General features: G+C 35.1%; 1 protein-coding gene across 1 annotated transcript; it reads right to left on the reverse strand.

Annotated features, from left to right (window-relative positions):
• Positions 1-7482: 7482 nt before the first annotated feature.
• Positions 7483-8362, reverse strand: LOC145102970 (uncharacterized). Its single transcript, XM_079040500.1, has one exon. The coding sequence runs from the start codon at positions 8287-8289 to the stop codon at positions 7678-7680; it is 612 nt and encodes a 203-aa protein (XP_078896626.1). The 5' UTR covers positions 8290-8362; the 3' UTR covers positions 7483-7677.
• Between the last annotated feature and the right edge of the window lie 12964 nt (positions 8363-21326).

Genomic DNA, 21326 nt, shown 5'->3' on the forward strand with positions numbered 1-21326 from the left:
TTTGAAAAGGAATGTCATCTAAACTTAATGGGAGATTCACAAAAATCTTAATTACTTATGACCCAAATACGTGGCTAATGAAAGGTTCCAAGAGAGATGAGTTGAAGCTTACACTGCCATTATCAACCACCGTTTTCTTGGCAGAGTCATGGGCGATGGCAACCCTTGAACATTTGACCTTTTTTAATGTCTCCATGAGGTCTAAAGACCTCCCTTGAACATTTTCTAATCTTTTTTTGATAGCTAGGTATATCTACATAATAAGAGAGGTGGGTCTCTATGGTGACAATGGAGACGAAGAAGAAGCCTCAATGTCATACCAATGTTGGTGAGAAGGTGACTTTGCTTTGAAAGATTTCTGAGTATAAACCCTAATCACGACATTGATTTCTGAAGAAAAACCCCTAATTATCGATTTTCTTTCTTTCCTTCTGTGACATCCCCATTTTGAAGGCCGAAAAAGACCGATTTTTTTATGCTTTATAAAAATCAGAGTACCTCTTTTAAAAAAAATGTTGCAGAATTTGTTCCCAGTAAAACATGATAAATACGTTATCAAGGAATTTCCGAATAAAAAGTATTTTTATTCATTTTAGAACATTTGGGATGTCATCATCAATGCAGAAACATAAGCATAAACTGAACTTGCATTCATTATCACTAGTGATTTATATATCCTTAATCTCTCAGTGTAATGTGATTTCATATCAACACCTGTGACATAAATAAACTGAGTGGGTCAGGTTGGGAAACCTAGTGAGTACATAGGGTTTTCAACCCACAATAATATACTTATTATGTTTAAACATCAAATAATCAACCCAATTAACCATCCCCGTCATTTTCCTTACTCTTAAGGGTCTACCCTAAGAGTCATATATCCTGCATTCGTTCATTTTGAAGTTCCTTGCTTCCAGGGTTTATAAGACAGACACTAATTCCATAGCTACCAATGCACTAAATCCGTAGTTGCTAAAGTTCGTTTATCAGGTAATAAATCCATAGATACCAGTGTAGGTACTAAGTCCATAGTTACCAATGTTTATCTAACAGACACTAAGTCAATAGCTACTAGGTACTAAGTCCATAGCTACCAACACCTAACAGGTACTAAGTTCATAGCCACCCGTGTTTACCTAATAGGTACTAAGTCCATAGCTATTAGTGTTTGTCCAATAGGCACAAAGTCCATAACAACCGATGTTATTTATTAGGCACTAAGTCTATTGTTGTCAATGTTTACTCACGTCATCTTCTATCTCTCATTATTCATCTACCCATGTCATACCCAACACATTTGTAGCTATAAAATACGTATACAGTTTAAATCATTTTAAAACATGTATAAAATCATTCATCTAGCATAGACAACAAGTATTAAGATAGTATGCACACATAGCACGTAATTTATATAAAATACTTCATATCTATATGTAAGATGAAAGTAACTATGCACTCACCGGGTAAGGTGGTGAGTCGACACTCGGACAACACTTCGTTACTCTTAAAACAATTATCCCTTAACAAAACCTAGTATCATTACCACTAGAGTTTAGTCTAACGTTTGACAAGACTAATTAATAGTCTAACTATTATTACTATTATATAAGCGTTAAACAATACTTATATAACCCATAACAATAGCCCAAATACTCCTTATAAGGTCCTAATAACATTACTATATTGAAACATAAGCTATACTAAAGATAGGGTAGGTATAGCTCACTTACAGCGGGTTTTCTCGAAAACCGGGCTTCGTTGGAGCAGTGTTCCCGAACCGGAAGACCCTTTTCTCGGGACTCCGAGAGCGTTGGGGCTTCCTTTGGGTGCTAGGGGTTTACATAGGCTTAGGAGGGGGTTAGGGAAGCTAGAGAGAGAAAGAAACTACAGAGAGAATTGATTTTGGTGTGAAAATGGAGGCAGCCGTCGGCGTCCTTTTATAGGCTGGTCCTCGGACGTACGCTGGGCGTATAGGTCCTCAGACGCGGGGCGTAGTTCTCATCGTACAACAGGTGTCGAGGTTTCGGTGGTGGAGCGTGGCTTGTCTCAGAACTGCGCAAAGGGTCGGAACGCTGGGTGTACCGAGCTGCAAACGTTGGGCGTAGGCGAAGGGCGACGTGTCGTCATCCGAAGTGAGTCCTGATCATCATCAAACGGCTAGAATTCAGCCACATCATCGATCTCACATCAGATTTCGCAAATTCCCTTTCCGACTTCTAAGAATCACAACTTTCGCATACGAGCTCCGTTTGCGACGTTCTTTATATCCACGTGTAGGCGGGAACGTACTCTACAACTTTCATTTAGACTCTGTCGGCTAATTTTGACTTTATTTTAAATTTTATATTTTTAACATGCCGAGACAGGATTGGTCCGTTAAAATTCCATAACTTCTTCATCCGACGTCCGTTTTCGTCTTTTTTTTTACGGTTATGCTACTATTAACGAGATCTTCGATTCTCATTTAAGTTGTGTTGGCTAAATACCGCTCGATCTAATATTCGAACTCCGGGTTGTACACTGCTAAGCCAAAAGTTAGGAAAATCATAACTTCTTCATACGAAGTCAGATTTGGGCGTTTTTTTATGGACGTACTTGGTTTAACGTATTTTACGACTTTCGTTTAGATCGCTAAGGCTACAAATTGCTCTACCGTAAATTCATTATTTACGCTTCCTGGTGTTGTGCCGGTTCTTTCATGAAACTTCGACGGGTCATAACTTGTTCGTTATAACTCGGATTTCGGTGTTCTTTATATGTACGGAACCATTGAGACATATTCTACAACTTGGTTATCATTATTTATTCAAAATAGTCTTTTGTTGAAAAGTCGTTTTCGTCCTCTATTATCTCTAAATTGACTAGTCCCGATCTATGGGCGTTACACCTTCCGATAGAACCCAAAATGAAAATCGACAATGAAATCAAATAGATGGAAAACTACTATGGTGGAAAGGGGTAAATCAGCTATGAACCACAGAAAGAATGATATAGGGAATGATCGATGAGGCGTCGATCTACAAAAAATTACCTTTTTTTTCTTTGTTGCAACATATCATAATCTAGTGCTCAATGTAATTCCAGTGTGTGTGTTTGTTGCAGCACATTAGAATTCTTTGTTGTAACACATAAAAATTATCATCATCTTCTTCTTCACTCCTCCCACCACCAAAGAAAACCAATGGTTCTACTCAATAAAATTGGAAAATAAAACCCACCAAAGAAGATATGAAATGCGGCCATGGTTTTGATCTTCGCTCACACAAACCTACTCAAGAAGACTCGTAAGGTTAGTTGTAGATTCAAGAACATGTAGCTAGGATCTATTGATTTTTAAGGGATAATGAGGAATAGTTATATATTTAAACTGTCTTATGGGTTGGTTATGAACCATCTTTTCAGGTTGTTCAGCACTTCCAGAGCTTCAGAGAATATCATTTGAGATTGATTCAGAAGAAGCAAGTGTCGATTTGGTTAAGGAATTTTGTTTTTTTGTTTTAAATTTTATGTGTGTTCCTTTCCATTTAAGTATCAAGTTGTGTGTGAGAGAATGTGTGTGTGAGAAAGAGAACGAAGAGCCTTTGTATATTAAATAATTATTTTGTTAATAGTTTTAAAAACTCAAAAATCATTGTGAGATTTTTTAAACTTATTTTCAGACTTTTTAAAAACATAAGGACTATTTATCATGTTTTTTTTCTTAATTTTCAATTGTGAATGCTCTATATAATAATTGTTAATAGAAATTTGAGTTGGTATGATCGATGGATAAATAGTCTCGTAAAATTACTCGTATATAACTTAACTAATCAAACAATACATAAATTATTTTATGTTAAGTTTTATTTATTTCATTAAAGGAGGAAGGTATATTTCATGGGAGGTACTGGCGATATCTCCAAGTAATGACACATTCTTGAGCGATTTGACAATTTTGAGTTGAGCGGGTTATATATAGGACTCCACTATCTCATATATATAATTTTCAACTCATGCAATAATTACTTGTAGATTATGCATCAAAACCTATACCAAATTAAATTTGTATGTTATGTAATTAGTTTTTAAATTATTTTGTATATTTTTAATATTATGTAACTTAGTTTTGCATAATTTTTATTAGGTTGTATGTTTAAAATAAAAATTAAGTGAGTCGAATGGGTTGGAAAATATATGATTTTCATGTGTTGTGGTTTGAGATTTGAGAAAGATGGAAGAAAGAAGAGAAAGAAATATGATATGGCGCTTGAATCGAGAGGAAATGACTCCCTTCGCCCTACAAATGACTTGCTTGGAAATCTTTTATTTTTTCAATTAAAAATTAGATCAAAACGTTTTGATAACATTTTTATTTTTGTTTCTTAACTGCTTTGCAGTTTATTTTATGTTATTTTTAGGGATATCTCCAGAAAATTTACAATATTTTGGGAAATTTTTTAATAAAGTCATAAATTTTATTTTTTTAAATAAAAATGTCAGGACTTTTTTACATTTTGAATAGAGAAACCCAATAAACCTGCTAATTTATTCATTTTATCCATTTTGACTTGTTCAGCAGATCTTGGGACCAAATTATTAATTTTTCAAAAAAAATGAGATTTTTTTGCAGATTTCATCAAAAATTTTATGTAATGTATAAACATATTTTTTACACACACACACACACACACACACACACACACACACATATATATATATATATATATATATATATATATATATATATATATATATATATATTTTGTATTTTTTATGTTTTATTTATTTATATGTATTTATATGTATTTTTATATATTTTTACGTATTTATGTATTTTTCTAAAGCTTTTTATATAGATGTTTATGTATTTTAAGTGTATAAGCATATATTTTTCGTATTTATATCTATTTTTAAGTATTTTACATATTTTTTATGTATTACGTATTTATGTATTTTTTTTAAAGTTTATTAAATAGATGTTTTTGTATATTTATTTATTTTAAATATATAAACATATTTTTTTTATGTATTTATATGTATTTTTTTTAAAGTATTTTACATATTATTTTTGTGTTTTTTATGTGTTTTTTTTGTCTATTATGTATTTATATATTTTTGCGTATTTATATTTTTTTTTGTAGTTTTCTTATATAGATGTTTATGTACTTTTATATATATTAAATGTTTAATTATATTATTTTTATAATTAAACATTTAATATATATAAAAATACATAAACATCTATATAAGAAAATTACAAAAAGATATAAACACATAAAAATAATACAATTAAACATGTAATATACATAAAAATACATAAACATCTATATAAGAAAACTAAAAAAAATATATAAATACCCAAAAATACATATAAATACATAACACATAAAAAACACACAAAAATATGTAAAATACTTTAAAAAATACATATAAATACGTAAAACAATATGTCTATACATTTAAAAGACATAAATATACAAAACATCTATATAAAACACTTAAAAAATACATAAAAACATAATACATAAAAAAATATGTAAAATACTTTAAAATAGATATAAATACATTTATACATTTAAAATATATAAACATCTATATAAAAAGCTTTAAAAAATACATAAATGCGTAAAAATACATAGAAATAGATACAAATACATATTACATAAAAAATAACACATAAAAATATATCAAAAATATGTCAAATGGTTAAAATTACATATAAATAAGTAAAAAAAAAATACATTTATGCATTAAAAATACATAAATATATACATATAAAAAAATAAAAAAATACACAAATACCTAAAAATAGATGTAGATATGTAAAAAATATGTTTATACATTATATAAAAATACTTACGAAATCTGTAAAAAAGTCCCATTATTTTCGAAAAATTAACAATTTGGTCCGATGAGCTGCTGAACATGTCAAAAAAATGCTAAAGTAAATAAATTAACCGGTTTCTTGGCTTCTATTCAAAAGGTGAAAAGTCATAAGTTTTTACTTAAAAAATAAAATTTAGGACTTTATTAAAAATTTGTCCAAAATATTGGGACTTTTCTGGAGATATAGCTTATTTTTACGAGTTTGTATTTGAATAAAAAAACACGTTCCAAAAGTAAACTTTTTCCTATTTTCTCTTACTATTTCTTATGAAGGCCTTCATTTACCTCTCCATATATAGTGACATCTTAAAAATTATGATACTCCTTCCGTCCCAAAATTATAGTCCATCTTTCCTTTTTGATTTGTCCCAAAATAATAGTCCACTTCTAAAATTAAATAATATTTTTACCAAAATACTCCTCATTATTATTTAACCAACTAAGCATTTAATGGAACATTAAATGCAAAGGTAAGGACAAATATGTCATTTTATTAAATAAAGTTAGTGGTAATTAATGTTTTTCTTAATCTGTGTGTTTTTTGTGTGTAGACAATAATATTGGGACGGAGGGAGTATTAGAAGTTTCTTTACCTTATGACTACGGGTGTTCAAAACCGAATATCCAAAAATTCGGATATCCGAAAATACGGATAGTTGATTTTTGATATCCGAATCCGTATTCGAAATTCGGATATCCGAAATTTCGGATACGAATTCGGATATTAAACCAGATATCCGAATTTCATTAATTTTAAATAAATATCCACATCTGAACATCCGATCTGTAAAATCACCGCAACTCTTAAAATTAATAATAGCAATTATGTTAAATTTTATGACATAGACGTATATCGATAGCAACAAACAAATATATGTAGCATTTACTTAATAGTTTTTTATTATAAGCCAACGAACCAGAATTATAACAAACAAATATATAACGATTGTAAATGTAAATGTTTGCAATAAAAGTTTGGAAATATGTAAATGTTTGCAATAAAAGTTTGGAAAGAATGGTCACCAAAAAATTGAAAATGGTGGAGAACATTAGTCCATTAAACATGTCAATGTTTCTAATTTCTAATTTCTCATTTTAAAATATTAAAAAATAAAGAAAAATTATTTTTTTCGGATATCGGATATCCGAAATATCCGAAACTTTATAAATTCAATATCCGTATCCGAATCCGAAAAATCGGATATCCGAAAATCCGGATATCCGAAATTTCGGATAATTTCGGATCGGATATTTCAGATGCGGATATTTTTGAACACCTTTACTTATGACCGCCTTCATTTACCTCTCCGCATGCGACATCTTAAAAATTCAAAGACAAAAAAAAAAAAAAAAAAAAAAAAAAAAAAAAAAAAAACCTTATATCCTCCTAAGATGCCGATTTAATTCCTCATTGCATATTCTAATTATTAGAAAAGGTGCAAATATTTTGGTAAAAACATATTCCCAAATTGACTTATTCCTAATTTGCAGTTGCACGTGCATGAATTGAATCAAGAATTTTGCTTCAAAGTGAATCGAAGTTAAAAACTCATATGCCAATTATTTAAATATAAAAATAAAAAAGTAGAAATTAGAATTTAACACCAAGAAAACAAAGGTTTCAAATAGGTATATATTAACTTATTTCTGTAAAATACTAATAAGTAAAATACATACACATATCTTTGGCCTCAATTATCAGAGAAGCTTCAAACAGATACACTGGCTGCAACAACAAACACACAACAGCACAAGATATAGTGCACAGTAACCCCCTGATAAGTTCAACATTTACATTTTACACCCTGGTTTTTAAGTTTGCCGCCTCAAATTGTTATAAAACTTCATTATGAATTTCTCAGCAGCCTCATCCACGTAGCTATCCTCATCCCCGTTACTTAACGGAAACGGTGAGTCCGTTACCCTCAACTGCCTAACCATCGGACTTTTCCCAAATCCAGGAAGCGCCGGAGATGCGTTGGCGCTGGTCAACATCTCATGCAGGACTTTGATAACAGCTGCATCGATGATTATATCTTCGTGGTTGTTGTTCTCTGCGGTGGACTTCTTTTCTGACGACTTCTTGTAATGGTGTTTCGGTTTCTTGTTGGTGGAAAAGAGAGAGAGTACTGGGTAGGCTGGGCTGTTGGTGCAGCTGAATTCGTAGTCGTCGGTTTGTGAGGGAGGGAAGGTGAAGTTGGATGAGTCATTTGACTGTGAGCGGCGGTTGAAGGCGGAGGAGGACCAGTTACGGTGGTGGTGGAGCATGAGGTTCTGTAAGGCCTTGCCGGCGACTTTGCCACGCTTCATCATCATGTTGAGATCGAGCAAAAGTTTTCTCTTCGATATGTTCTTCCTGAGCATGAAGAGCACACGTACCAAGCTCCATAACTTTCTTGCCACAACTGGTAAATTTTGTTCCATTTCTGTTGATTTTAAATGTGTGAAAGATATTGAGAGGGAGAGAGAGAGATTAGAGAGATGGTGGTTTTTGATATTGCGGTGTGGGAGGAGGAGAGGAGCGGTATTTAAAGACGGAAGCTTTAGGTTGTAGTGTTAAGTTAAAGTGACATGCTCCTGCTTCTTTTCTTATTTACTTTTTATTCCACTCAAAATATAAATCAAATGATTGCTATTTTAAATTATAGATAATCAAATTTTATTATAAATTTAGTACGATCTGAATTGTCCTGTTATTTGTAGGTAGAATTATTTTTGTATCAACTGGACAAGATTGGTTATTAGTCTACTCGGTATGGGTAAAGCCATAAGGCGTTATGCTGATTTGACAGCTCCCATAACGGCGCCATAACACCGGAACACCGCCCCCTCGTAGAGGGGTGGGTGTGGGCAACGCCCACACGAGTTACAAGGCAAAAAAACAAAAAAAACGTTGTTACCAAATGTGATGGTGGTAACGGGAAGTAACGGGAATGCCCTTAACATGCAATAACTGGAAGGTGGGGCGGTGTTCACTGGCGTTGTCACGCGTTATGAGGGTAATAACGGGAGTGGGGCGTTGCCCACTCCGAGTAGTCTTATCTTATTTGGTGTTATATTAAGAAATGTTATCATGACCACGGAAAGTAACGTGAGAATCAACCAATCAAAAGCCAGTATATCACTATCTCTCTAACTCTTTTTGTATCTCTTAACAAATTATAACATGTTATAACATTTGTACACCATTTCCTATATAAATCAAATGGTGTTAAAGATGACATGACATATGAGATTGCAAATTTAGGATATGATAACATGTCATAATATGTTGTCTACACCCACGAGCTTTAAGGAATGACAGGTTGGTGATTGAAAGTTAGTGTTAAGATATACACTTGTTTAGCTTTCTTAGTCCATGGTATTTACGATATAGCCATTAAATTATTGTCTAAAAATTCTTGTGGAATTACATTAACGTATAGTCGTTCACAGTTTATATATATATATATATATATATATATATATATATATATATATATATATATATATAAAAGTTGGATGGAGTGATGACTCAAAAATATGTAAAAACTGCTAGGACAAATCTTTGCCGTAAGATTGAAAAAATAAAAGATGGATATTTCATTTTATTAATCGCCAATATTTCGCGAGATAATATGATGATTTTGTAATTACATGTGAGATTTTTTTTTTTTTTTTTTTTTTTTTTTTCTATATATCAAGCCCTCTTATGTTAGGTTTTTTTCCACAAACTTCGCTTTTTTCCATGTATTTTTTCTTATTGAATTTTTTTTTTGAAAAAACCACAGTTTTTGAAATTTAATTCTCTACAAATGAGCATATTTATGAAAATTTAAAAAAATATATATATTCTTTATTTTGTTTTTTTATAAAAAAACCCAAAAAAAATTCTCTAAAAACTATTAAAATTCAAGAGATACTTCTATTCAATATACTAGTGACTTTGTACAAGTAATTTTTCAAAACTAAGTTTTTTAGTATTTATTTTTAGTTTTAGGAAATATTAATTTAAAAAAAATATTAAATATAATATGATCCAAAATGTGATGATTCAAAATATTTATGATTCAAAATAAAACCTTTGATTCAACATCTTTATGATTCTTAATTTATTATGATCTAAAAATTTAGACTCAAATATTTTATAATTCATAATTATATCTTTTATGATCCAAAAATAAATGATTCAAATTATATAATGATCCATAATTTTTTTTTAATAAAAATTATATTTATTTGGATATATTATTGATCCTAAATGATATGATTAAAAAATGTTTTGATTCAAACTATTACGATTAAAAATAATTTGATTCAATATTTTAAGATCCAAAAATAATATGATTCAAAAAAAAATATGAAGGAAAAATATTATGGTCCTTAATATTCTTCTTATTTAAAGTGTTATAACTGTTAAGCATTAAAAATTTAAACCGATATTTAGTGTAAAAAATCAAAAGAAAAAAGAATAAAAAAAATAAAAAAAAAAATAAAAAAAAAACACTAGTACCTTCAAGTATGTAGTAAGACATTAAAAGAACGAAAAAAATATTGTAACATCCTGTTTCGAGAAGTTTCTTATTTCGAGATTGCAAGCATTAAATGGATCAAGTAAAGAGGACTTGGGCTTCAATGGAATAAGGTTTAGATACTATTAGATGTTGATAATATTGGTTATGTGATCTAAGCCCTTGGTTGTGTTTTGGAGTCAAAGGGTAAAATAGGAAAAGTGATGTATGTTAAAGAATTTGTTGGACGAAAATAATAAATTAAAAATCAAAACCGAGACCATATAGAAGGTTGAATCATTCAATGCCAAATTAAATTCAGAAAATAAAATGAATTTAGAAACCACTTCTGAATTTGATGAGGAAAGTGAAATGAGCGGAATTTCAGTAGAGGACAAGATTGACTGTTCATAATTTCTCAAGAGCAAACCCGAAACGGAAAAATCGCTTGTATTTGAAAATTCCATTGAGTTCGCTTGGATTTCCAAGGATAAGTACAAGGTCCTCAAAGAAAAGGCGGTAGTTTATCAAAAAGTGCAAACAGTGTCGAACCATGTATATGTTGTTGAAGGAATAACTAAGAAACAAATGCCAGAGTTGACCTCCTTGGTTGATAAAGATAACGCTGAAGGTTGTGACAACTACTTCTGGTCTGCACCCATAGACAATGCAGACGAAAAGGTTGGCTTGTCAGAGCCAACATCATGGAGAGCCAGGGGTAGATATGTGGCTGAACCCATCAACAAACCTTCAAGTTTTGATAAGCTAAGTTCAAGCGGCATGAAAGAAATAGCAAATGAACCAATGAAAGCATCCATCATATCTTCAACAACAACCGGAGAACATGAGGAGAAACCCAAACCAAGAGCGAATATTCATAAATCTCAAGAGCAACTTGCTGAACAGAAATGCCAGAGGAACAAAAGATACATGAAGAACCTCAATGAGAGAAAACAGTTTTAGCAGTCCAAAAACCCTAATTATGTTCACTCTAAAAAGGCGTCTAATCCCAAAGCAAATGACAAACCAAGGAACAAATCTCCTTCATGCAATCATTGCTACACATGTAGTCATACAAACCGAAAAGGAAGTTTCGGTCCCAACTCTTACTACGCCAAGAACCGACAGTCAAGTTTCGGTCCTAAATCCCATTCTCCTCACTCACAATCAAAACCAAACCCGGTGAAGGATATCAAAGGAAAGGGAAAAGCTCGTCTTTAATAATGAAGCTCAAGTTAAGAAAAAATTAGCAAACCTTAGGGCTTCAATGAAAAACTCAACTGAAAAACCAACTGACAATGACACACCCCAATTGAAAAAATATAAAAATAAAATCAAAGTTTACACCATCAAACAAAAAGATGAAACCATATTAATAAAAAGAACATATTTGATTGATCTTTCTGTTGTAATTCCCTATTCTCTAAAAGACTCATCAGGGCCCAAGAGACTCTGAGTTCCAAAATCTGCTTAATTTTGTAGGTTATCAGTGACGAGCAGTTTGACGACGAATGGTATATTGACAGTAGCTGCTCTCGTCACATGACAGGAAGGAGGGAAGAGTTGAGGGAGTTTCAGTCCCTTATGGATGGTGGATGTGTAAAATATGAAAACAACTCATATGTCACGATCAAAGGATATGGGATGATTTCAAACAGAGAGTTTTCGATTCATAAGGTAGCTTACGTGGGAGGATTGTCGCATAATCTAATCAACGTCTCTCAACTAGTTGTGGGAACTAGATTAAAGGTTTCATTCGATGACGAGGGTACAGAGATCATTGAGAAGAAAACTAAGAAAGTTCTGTTGAAATCCATGCGCAAAGGCAAGATGTATCCTCTGAATCTCAACCCAATAAGAGGAAAGCCAGCTGTATGCCTGCTGACAAAGGAGAACTCAGATGAAAGTTGGTTGTGGACCCGAAGACTCTCACACCTAAACTTCAAAGACATTAATAAACTGGTGCTTGGGGATAACGTGCGTGGACTTCCTGTTCTCAAATTTGACAAGGAACATTTGTGCACAACATGCGAGATGGGCAAGCAAAGCTGAAAGAGTCACCCTTCTCGTATCAATACAAAGATCATCGAACCTCTTGAACTACTGCACATCGACCTATGTGGCCCTTCGGCTATCGAAAGCATCGGTGGTAGTAAGTTTATACTTGTAATTGTAGATGATTTTTCACGCTTCACCTGAGTTTTCTTTCTTAAAAAAATGCCACTCCCAAGCTAAAGGTTTTTATTAAGCAAGTGGAATTGCAGCTGCAAAATGTGGTAAGAAACATAAGAAGCGATAATGGTCTAGAGTTCAAAAATAAAGACTTTGAAGAGTTTTTGGCTGAAAAGGGAGTAACTCACAACTTCTCTGCTCCATACACTCCACAAAAGAATGGGATCGTTGAAAGGAGAAACCGTTCATTGTGTGAGGCCGCCCAAAGCATGCTGATTTTTGCTTCTCTTCCACTATACTTATGGGCTGATGCTATAGTTGCTGCTTGTTACACAAAGAACCGATCCTTCCTCAACAAGCGATTTTCCATCACTCCATATGAGATTTTGAATAATCGCAAGCCCAATGTCAAGTTTTTCCATGTGTTCGGTTCAAGATGCTTTATTTTCAACTTCAAAGAGAACCGAAACATGTTTGATGTAAAGGCAGATGAAGGGACCTTTCTTGGCTATTCGCTTACTTCAAAGGCATATACGGTTTTGAATAAACGCTCAAGGAAAATTCAAGAAACCTACTACGTAACTTTTGATGATAATTACATGAAGCCGATTCAAGAAAGCAAAGGTCCAACGGAGGAAATCTTTCCGGAATCAGGTCAAGTCTCTATTCCCATTTCCAATTTGTTTAAAGAGTACATGCTGCTCTTTGATGAACCAGAGAAGGCGACCCACTCAAAAGCGAAAGCAATAGATAACAAAATCGATACCTTGAAGAATATCATCGACGAAGCTGCTAAAGACATGGAAAGGGAACCTCAAGATCCAAACGAGAAACAGACTCAAAGTGAACCTCCTGCATCAGGTGATCATCTAACTTCTAATAACCCTCCAAGAGAAAGCTCTATACTCCACGGGTAGGGTTTGTCTACACCAAAAACAACCGAATTGCCTTACCAGGGGGTGAATCCATCACAAAACCCAACCTATGAAGGTCCATTTGAGGGGGAGAATCCAGATTCTCACATGGAATACGCTTCGCCATTTGAGGGGGAGAATGAGAATACAAATGACGAAGGAGATCAATCAAAACATGAAGTAGAAGTAAATGCTGAGCTGGATCCTGCCTATGATCTAAATTACCCTCCTCTAACAAAATGGACAAAGGATCATCCTAAAACTCAAATCATTGGTGAATCATCTGAGGGAGTTCTCACACGCTCTCAACTAAAAGCGAAGCAAGCTTATTTATTCTCTCAAGAAGAATTATGCATGTTTAGTTCGTTTGTCCCCAAAATTGAACCGAAAATGGTAAATGATGCTCTTGATCACTCTGATTAGGTGCAAGCTATGCAAGATGAACTCCATGAGTGTGAACGAAATCGTGTTTGGAAGCTGATTCCCACACCAAAGGATGCATCTGTAGTCGTTTTAAAATGGGTTTTTAGAAATAAGTTAGATAAAGAAGGCAACGTAATTCACAACAAAGCGAGGCTCGTGGTGAAAGGATATTGCCAGGAAGAAGGAATGGATTATGAAGAGACCTTCTCTCCTGTAGTAAGGTTGGAATTAGTGAGAATCTTTCAGGCATAAGCTGCACATAAAAACTTCGAAGTTTTCCAAATAGATGTAAAATGTGCTTTCTTGAATGGAAAACTAGAAGAAACAGTATATGTTCAACAACTACCCGGATTTGTGAACGAGAAGTATCTTGATCATTGATACATACTCGTTAAAGCAGTCTATGGTTTAAAGCAAGCCCTGAGAGCCTGTTATGAAACTTTAACACGTTTTCTCAAAATGTCAAAATTCAAACAAGGTTCAGTTCACCCAACCTTCTTTCGCAAGAGAGACGACGAACACTTAATGATAGTTCAGATTTATATCAATGACATCATCTTCGGCTCCATGAATCCTAGCTTAACGGTTGAATTCAGGAAGTTGATGGAGACTAAATTTGAGATGAGTGCAATGAGTCCGATTAACTTTTTCATTGGATTGGACATTAGACAGGGACCAGAAGGCATCTTCATTAATCAGGAAGCTAACAAGAAGACTCTCTTGGAGAAGTTTGGCATGACGGGAGATTCCAAAGTGAAGGTTCCAATGGCAATCGGCACGCAACTGACTCAATCTCTTGAGAAACCGGTTGTTGATGTGACTCTCTATCATCAAATGATAGGGTCCCTTATGTATCTAACGGCTAGTAGACCGTACATAATGTTTCAGTCTGCTATTGTGAAAGGTTTCAAGCAAATCCAAGAGAACCTCATATGGTTGCAGTGAAAAACATCTTCCGGTATTTGAAGCGAACCTCGTCTCTCAGTCTTCGGTATCCTGCAAAATCTGGCTTCCTTGTTCAAGCCTTCTCGGACGCTGATCTTGGTGGGTGTGGATCAGACCGGAAAAGCACAACTGGTGGGTGCCATTTTCTCGATGGTAAACTAGTCAGCTAGCAATCAAAGAAACAAACTTGTGTGTCTCTTTCCACAACCGAAGCTGAGTACATCGCTGTAGCATCATGTACATCATAAGTCATATGGATACAAAGCCAACTTAGAGACTATGGCTTAAACATGAAGAAGATTCCTCTATACCGTGACTCAGAAAGTGCGATTCAAATATGTTACAATCCAGTGCAACACTCGAAGACTAAACATGTTGCACTAAGATACCACTTCATAAAGGACCATGTGGAAGATGGTAACGTTGAAGTTCACTTCATTCGGTCCTCAGATCAACTGGCCGACATCTTCACTAAGGCCCTACCAGAAGCAAGCTTTAGTAAAATTGTACAAGGCTTCGGAATGATGGAAGCTGAGTCGGTACTGAAACCCCTTCCGTTTCACTAAAAATGGAGAAGCGAAATAGAGTGAACGCTCGGTCTATTTCGGTTCCGGAGTTTTTGGGGACCGAAATGAACCGAACGCTCAGCCCATTTTGCTTCATCTTTATGAAGTTTGGTTTTGGTTATATGTTTTGTATATCTTGTCTATCTTTTTGCTTACCTTTTATTTCTCTTTTATTTTCATTCCAAAAACTCCAAAAATAATTTATTTTCTATTTTTATTAATTTTTTTTTAGAAATTCCAAAAACTCCAAAAATATTTTATTTTCTTTTCTTATTCTTTTCCAGAAAAATTCAAAACTTCAAAAATATTTTCTTTTGTGTTTCGTTTTGTTTTTGTTTCTTTTCTTTTTTTTTTTTAGGTTTGACGATCACAAATGCTATCTCAAATCCAATTGGAGCTAGGGTAGATATAACAGTCTTATCTTTGCACTAGTTAAGGGTCCCTAGAAGCATGCTGGTGTATGTAGACCGAAGCCTCCTAGACTCTGAGTGAAGCCTTAATGATTCGATCGATACCTACCATTTCTTCCCAATTAGGCTGCTAAATTCACTCAACTCACGAGCTACATTACTCTTTAACCACCTCAGTTTTCTCCATCACGTTTTGCTCCACAATTGTAACCCTTGAGACTCTTAACAATTACCATTGAGGTTTATGGTTACACAACATCCGTGTTGATGATCTTAGATATGTTCACCACGTGCTGAGTGAGACCCAAAATCCAACACCTTGAATGAATTGACGGTGAACGCTACAATGTTCAAGCTATAACTTGTACCTCAAGAACTCTCCTTTTAATTTTTGTGTGATCTTTATGAAATTGTCTATCACCAAGACGTTTCTTCCCATAAGATCCAGTTTCATTTTTGTTTTTAATATTTCTTGTTATTATCTAGTCACAAAATATATTCTCCAACCTGCTTGTTCAACATACCACATTGGTCTCATAAGTACTTCATCCTACTTTCGGTCTTATTTTAAGCATCGAAGTTCGATAGAAGATAAACCACCCACTAAAGTCGATACTTGAAAAGATGCCTTTCAAAGTTTCTTAACAAACATTTGATCATATTTCACGGGAAACCACATAGACACTTCTCAGTCTCTCTTGACTTTGAAGGAACAGATTCGTGCCTGAGATCCTTCGTTTCATGTCTTCAAAGACATCACTTATATCCCACACACATCTTGATTTCTTTCTTTTTCGTTGGCACACTCTTGCACGAAGATCATTATGATTTTCCAAAATTCTTGTTAGTGGTACTAATGGCAGTTTTAAGATTTGTACTTTCGATTCTAACGGAAATGGTGATTCACTTTCTTATGGAGGAGCGAAGGTTGCTTTACATGAAGAGAACAGATGAGTCTCGTTTGTAGCTGCTAGTACTGGACTTTGAAGCTTTTCAAAATTGAAGAGACGCTAATTGGATAAGAGTTCCACATGACTCATAGGATAAGAATTTGTATTGGGCATGTGAATTTGAAACGGTTCCTAAACCCACGCCTGCTGACGTATATCTAGGGAAACCAAGCTGTCAAATCGTGCTTTTTCTGGCGCCGTTTCAGAGATCGTATCATCATTACAGCGGATACTTTCTCTCTCCTGGCAACGGTATAAAAGGGGGTTCTCACACCTATTGTACCTCCTTACCTTCTTCAACCTCTCTCTCGAATACAACAAGCAATTTACAAACTGTTCACCTTATTCTTCACTACAACCATGGCGGAAATGTCCTCTCTTCAACATCAAACAACTTCATCATCTTTGCCTATTATAAAACCCAATCAGAATTTGGTCATTCAACTGAATCCTTTTCTTTATGATTCGTACATGCTTCACGTGGTAGAGTGTCTCAAGTATTATCCATTGGTGATTGCTCTAACGCAAGTCGAATCAGTTCCGATGTCCCTTCTATCACAGGTCTATTCCACTGCTTCCTATGAAAAACGCAAGGAACGGATATTCTTCGATATTTTTAATCACAAAACATCTGTTTCCAAAGCACGCTTCTGTTCACTACTAGGGCTTGCTGCAGATGCTTATGTCATCTCTCCGAATTTCATCACAACAACTCAGTTGTTTTCGATGTTCTATGACATGGGATACACAGACGTTCTGACTACGGTGACAAAATTCTAGAAGTCATGTTTACAACCTCAGTGGAATGGTCTATTCACACTTATCTAGAAGAGGTTAGCAGAAAGGGTTGTAGGGTCGGATGAGGCGAGTAAAGGTTTCAGGACCATCCTTTAGGGTCTTTACAATGGAATCAGTTTGGATTATGGTTCACTAATCTGGGCACAACTGGTGCAGAGCCTCAACTCCTCATCCAAACATCTGAGATTTCATGTGGTCGTTTCTGGATATTAGTCACTCGTAGAGCCATTGAGACTTTTCAGATTCCTGTCATGGCGGATGCTATGCTGTCTTCTGTTGCTACATTTCACACGACCAATATTATTTTTTCTGACCCTACAAAGTTCACATTTATCGATTCTATTCATGAATCGATGAGTCGATGTGTCCATAGTGAAAGTAAAGTCATGGCTGATTACAGGAAATTGACACCTTCGGGTCCACGCCAACACACTCCTAAGATGTAGAGTGCTTTGGAGGTTGCTGACAAACCTGCGAAGAGGGGAAAGAAACTGGAGTCTAAGAAATCCGAGACCAAAGGTCCCTCATCTCCTAAAAAGCGTAAGGCTGATAAAGCTACACCTTCGGCTCCTAAAAAGAAAACGGTCAAGAAGATGGCCAAGCGGCTGAAGGCACCGTCGCCTACTACTTCCAATGAAGAGGAGCAATCAGTCGATGAAGAAGAGGAGGTTCAACACGAAGGATCACCAAGGGGAAACACTCCTCCCCAATCTCCAACTCTTGAGGTACAGATTGATGTTCATACTCCTTCTCCTTCTCCAAAACAACCCACAATACCAATCTCGGTAGCCCATTCCACCTCCTGTCACTTCTCAACCTACTATTTCTACTCCACTAGCACATCTAATGTTTTCTCAAGCCACAACAACCACAACAATTGGACCTTCAGTGAGTGTCAATGTATCTGATACGGGGGCACATACCGTTGGCATTAAAATCCCTGTTACCACTAAACCTCTCTCACCATCTCCATCAACAGACTCTGAGCCTACTCTGGGAGGGGAAAACTTTGATTTTGACTCCACTTATTATAGTCCTTATCGGCTTCCAAGTGAAGATGATGATGCTCCGGTGACAAAGCACCATTTAAAAAGTCTTGATGATAAGCTTGACAAATTGCTTGCTTCCCCTACAAAATATTCCGATTTTGTTTTAAAAGCTTTTCTTGACACTGCTCTTCAGCAATATACAACCTCAATAGATAAAGCTACAAAGGTTGTGGATGCCCCTACATCTACTTGCCAGAAAGCAACAACCGAAGTGACAGATCTTGTTCATGATTCAAAGATCTTCTTGGAATCACTCAAAGGCCATGCAGACTCCAATGCTGCAAAGGTTAATGCTTATGTTGATTCTCTCTCCAAGTCCATTTAAGAAGAGAAAGAAAAGTTTGACTATGTGCGTTCTGAACTCAAAGCTGATCACTCCTCTCTTCTTACTTCGGTCAACTCTCGCCTTGATAAGCTTCAGGATGACCAGGTCATGGAAAACAAGATCATGGATGAACTTGCTCGCAAGACTACAAAGATTGAAGTCCAGGCTACTCAACTTGATCAAGCAAAGAAGGAAATTGATTCACTTAAAACTGAGCGAGTTGTACTTAGAAGTTATGTTGGTGATGTTCTCTCTATTCTGGGTACTCTTGTAAATGCTCATGATATGGTCCTCAGTCTTACCATTAGGAATCATTTAACTGCCAAACTCCTTCCAATAATTGAAATCTTGAACCAGATGAAGGGTGTTACGAAACCGATTGTCCCTTCGCAACAAGGGTGAGAAGGCGTTCAAGATCCTCCAATATCTCCAATACCACCCAAAGTTGTCATCAAATCTCAACCCATAGAATCGAAGGTTATTGTAGCTTCAGGTTCTGGTGGACAGGAAAAACTGAAGGATGTTGTGGAAGATAGTGAAGATGATAAATAAGAAACGATTACGGAGGCTTTAAAGAGGAAGAAAAAGGATAAAGAGATTGATGAAAATTTGAGGATAGCCAGAGGGGAAGAAGAGAAAGAGCAAAAGTAGAAAGAAGCACAAGATGCTCTGATTTGCAAGCAGGCTCTCTTTCCCACTTGGACCCGGGAAAGATTACTCATAGAAGCGATTGAGTCTCCCAGCACTCACTGGCTGGAACCTGTTGCCTCGTTTGATTGTTAAAACACGATGGATTCTCAATTTGACAAGCCCATCACTTGTAGGGCATTCGTGTTCCATTGTTTTGATCCAACGGTTGAAGTCCCTTCTCGTCACCCACAGGTTGATCAAGATCTTATAGATTATTATCTTCAATTTGCTCAACCTCAATACTTGACATGGAGTGCTCAGAAAATAACCTTTGTCAAGGTATTGAAATTGACTGCTGCTGGGAAATATATCAACGTGAAGTTCAGGGTGACCCTAGGTTCTGATAACTTGGTTCATATGAATTCGTTAGCTGATCTTCCAAACCTGAACCCACATGATTGGATTCTTCTGTTCAACATTTTTCTTACGAATCAAGTGCAGTATGGGCTGATCCTCGATCACATTAAGAGAATGTTGGCTTCCTACATCCATGAAGCTGTTAAGATGGATCAGGAAGTTGCAAACATTTTGAGGAAAGAAACTGACTGTGAAGCCCATTGGGAAGACAAGTGGTCAAAATAAGATGAAATTGGGTAAGATAGATTCGGTTCATCACACTGTTATGTTCACTAGAGGCGAAGGTGTAAAATTCCTTTTCGCTCTAGTTGACAAACACTTGTTCTCCACTTCCTGGTTGCAGCACGTACTTGATATAACTCATAGGTGTAAACAGAACAGTGATTCAGATAAGAAGAACTTCTCTGACATGCTTCGGTGGTATATATCTTTTCATCACACTCTTTTGGCCATTATACCGAAGGTGTTCAATACAGTGAAGAAGTCTGCTCTTCCTCAACTGAACTGATCTCTCGCCTCTATTTACGCAAAGGGGGAGATTGTTGGGTTTAGAGTGTTGCGTCATATGGGCTTAATGTTAATATTTTGATTTCCCGGTTTGGGCCTGTCCAACCGTGGTTTAGGCATTAGGGTTAGTTTATATATTATGCATGCATGCATAGCTTTAAGGTTAACGTTCTAATTAATAGCTTTTGCATTGTAACCCTAAGCACACCTCTACAGTCGAAGTTCTCCATCGAGCTCTTCTGAGGTGTGAGATATTAATCATTCGACATCTTTTGATCCATTCTTGTGTTCTTTTATTACTTCATTCATGTTTATCTGTGTAGAATCTATCGATCTAACAGTGCAATAATCTCATCACTGTGCAAAAGTTATGAAGAAAAATAGAAAACCTCTAACAGGGACTTACACGGGCTTTTGAAATTAAAAAATGAATTTTCACGGGCTGTGTTCCATGTCCACACACACAAAAAACTCGATTTTTCTCAAAATAACACCTTGCGTTGCATAATTCTTGAAGACCATTTTCCCATTCACCTTGTGCCATTTATTTAGGTTCTCATACATGATTAGGAGGTGCTTTATCATACTAAAACACCCCAATTAATCCATTAAGTGCTCACTGAAACCATTTAAGAACATATTGGTTCTCAAATTCCATAAGAAGGGTTAAGTAGCCAATTGTTCAATTGAGCATTCCAAAAATCATAGGGTTTATTCCCAACTTATTAAATACTCACATGTAAGTTGTGAAGCATATAAAACCCCCATTAATCTCATTGAAAAGGCCCAATCTAACTATGGAATCCTCAATTTAATTCCACGTTCCAAAATTGCCCTTAGGTCATAACAATCACTAAAGATGGAT

Source organism: Lactuca serriola, chromosome 4 (genome assembly GCF_051521515.1).
Source record: "Lactuca serriola cultivar US96UC23 chromosome 4, Lser_US96UC23_V15, whole genome shotgun sequence".
In the NCBI taxonomy this organism is placed as follows: Eukaryota; Viridiplantae; Streptophyta; class Magnoliopsida; order Asterales; family Asteraceae; genus Lactuca; species Lactuca serriola.

Bases quoted from the DNA above. Each gene is read 5' to 3' on its own strand.
- LOC145102970 (XM_079040500.1), bottom strand. From the start codon at position 8,289: ATGGAACAAAATTTACCAGTTGTGGCAAGAAAGTTATGGAGCTTGGTA.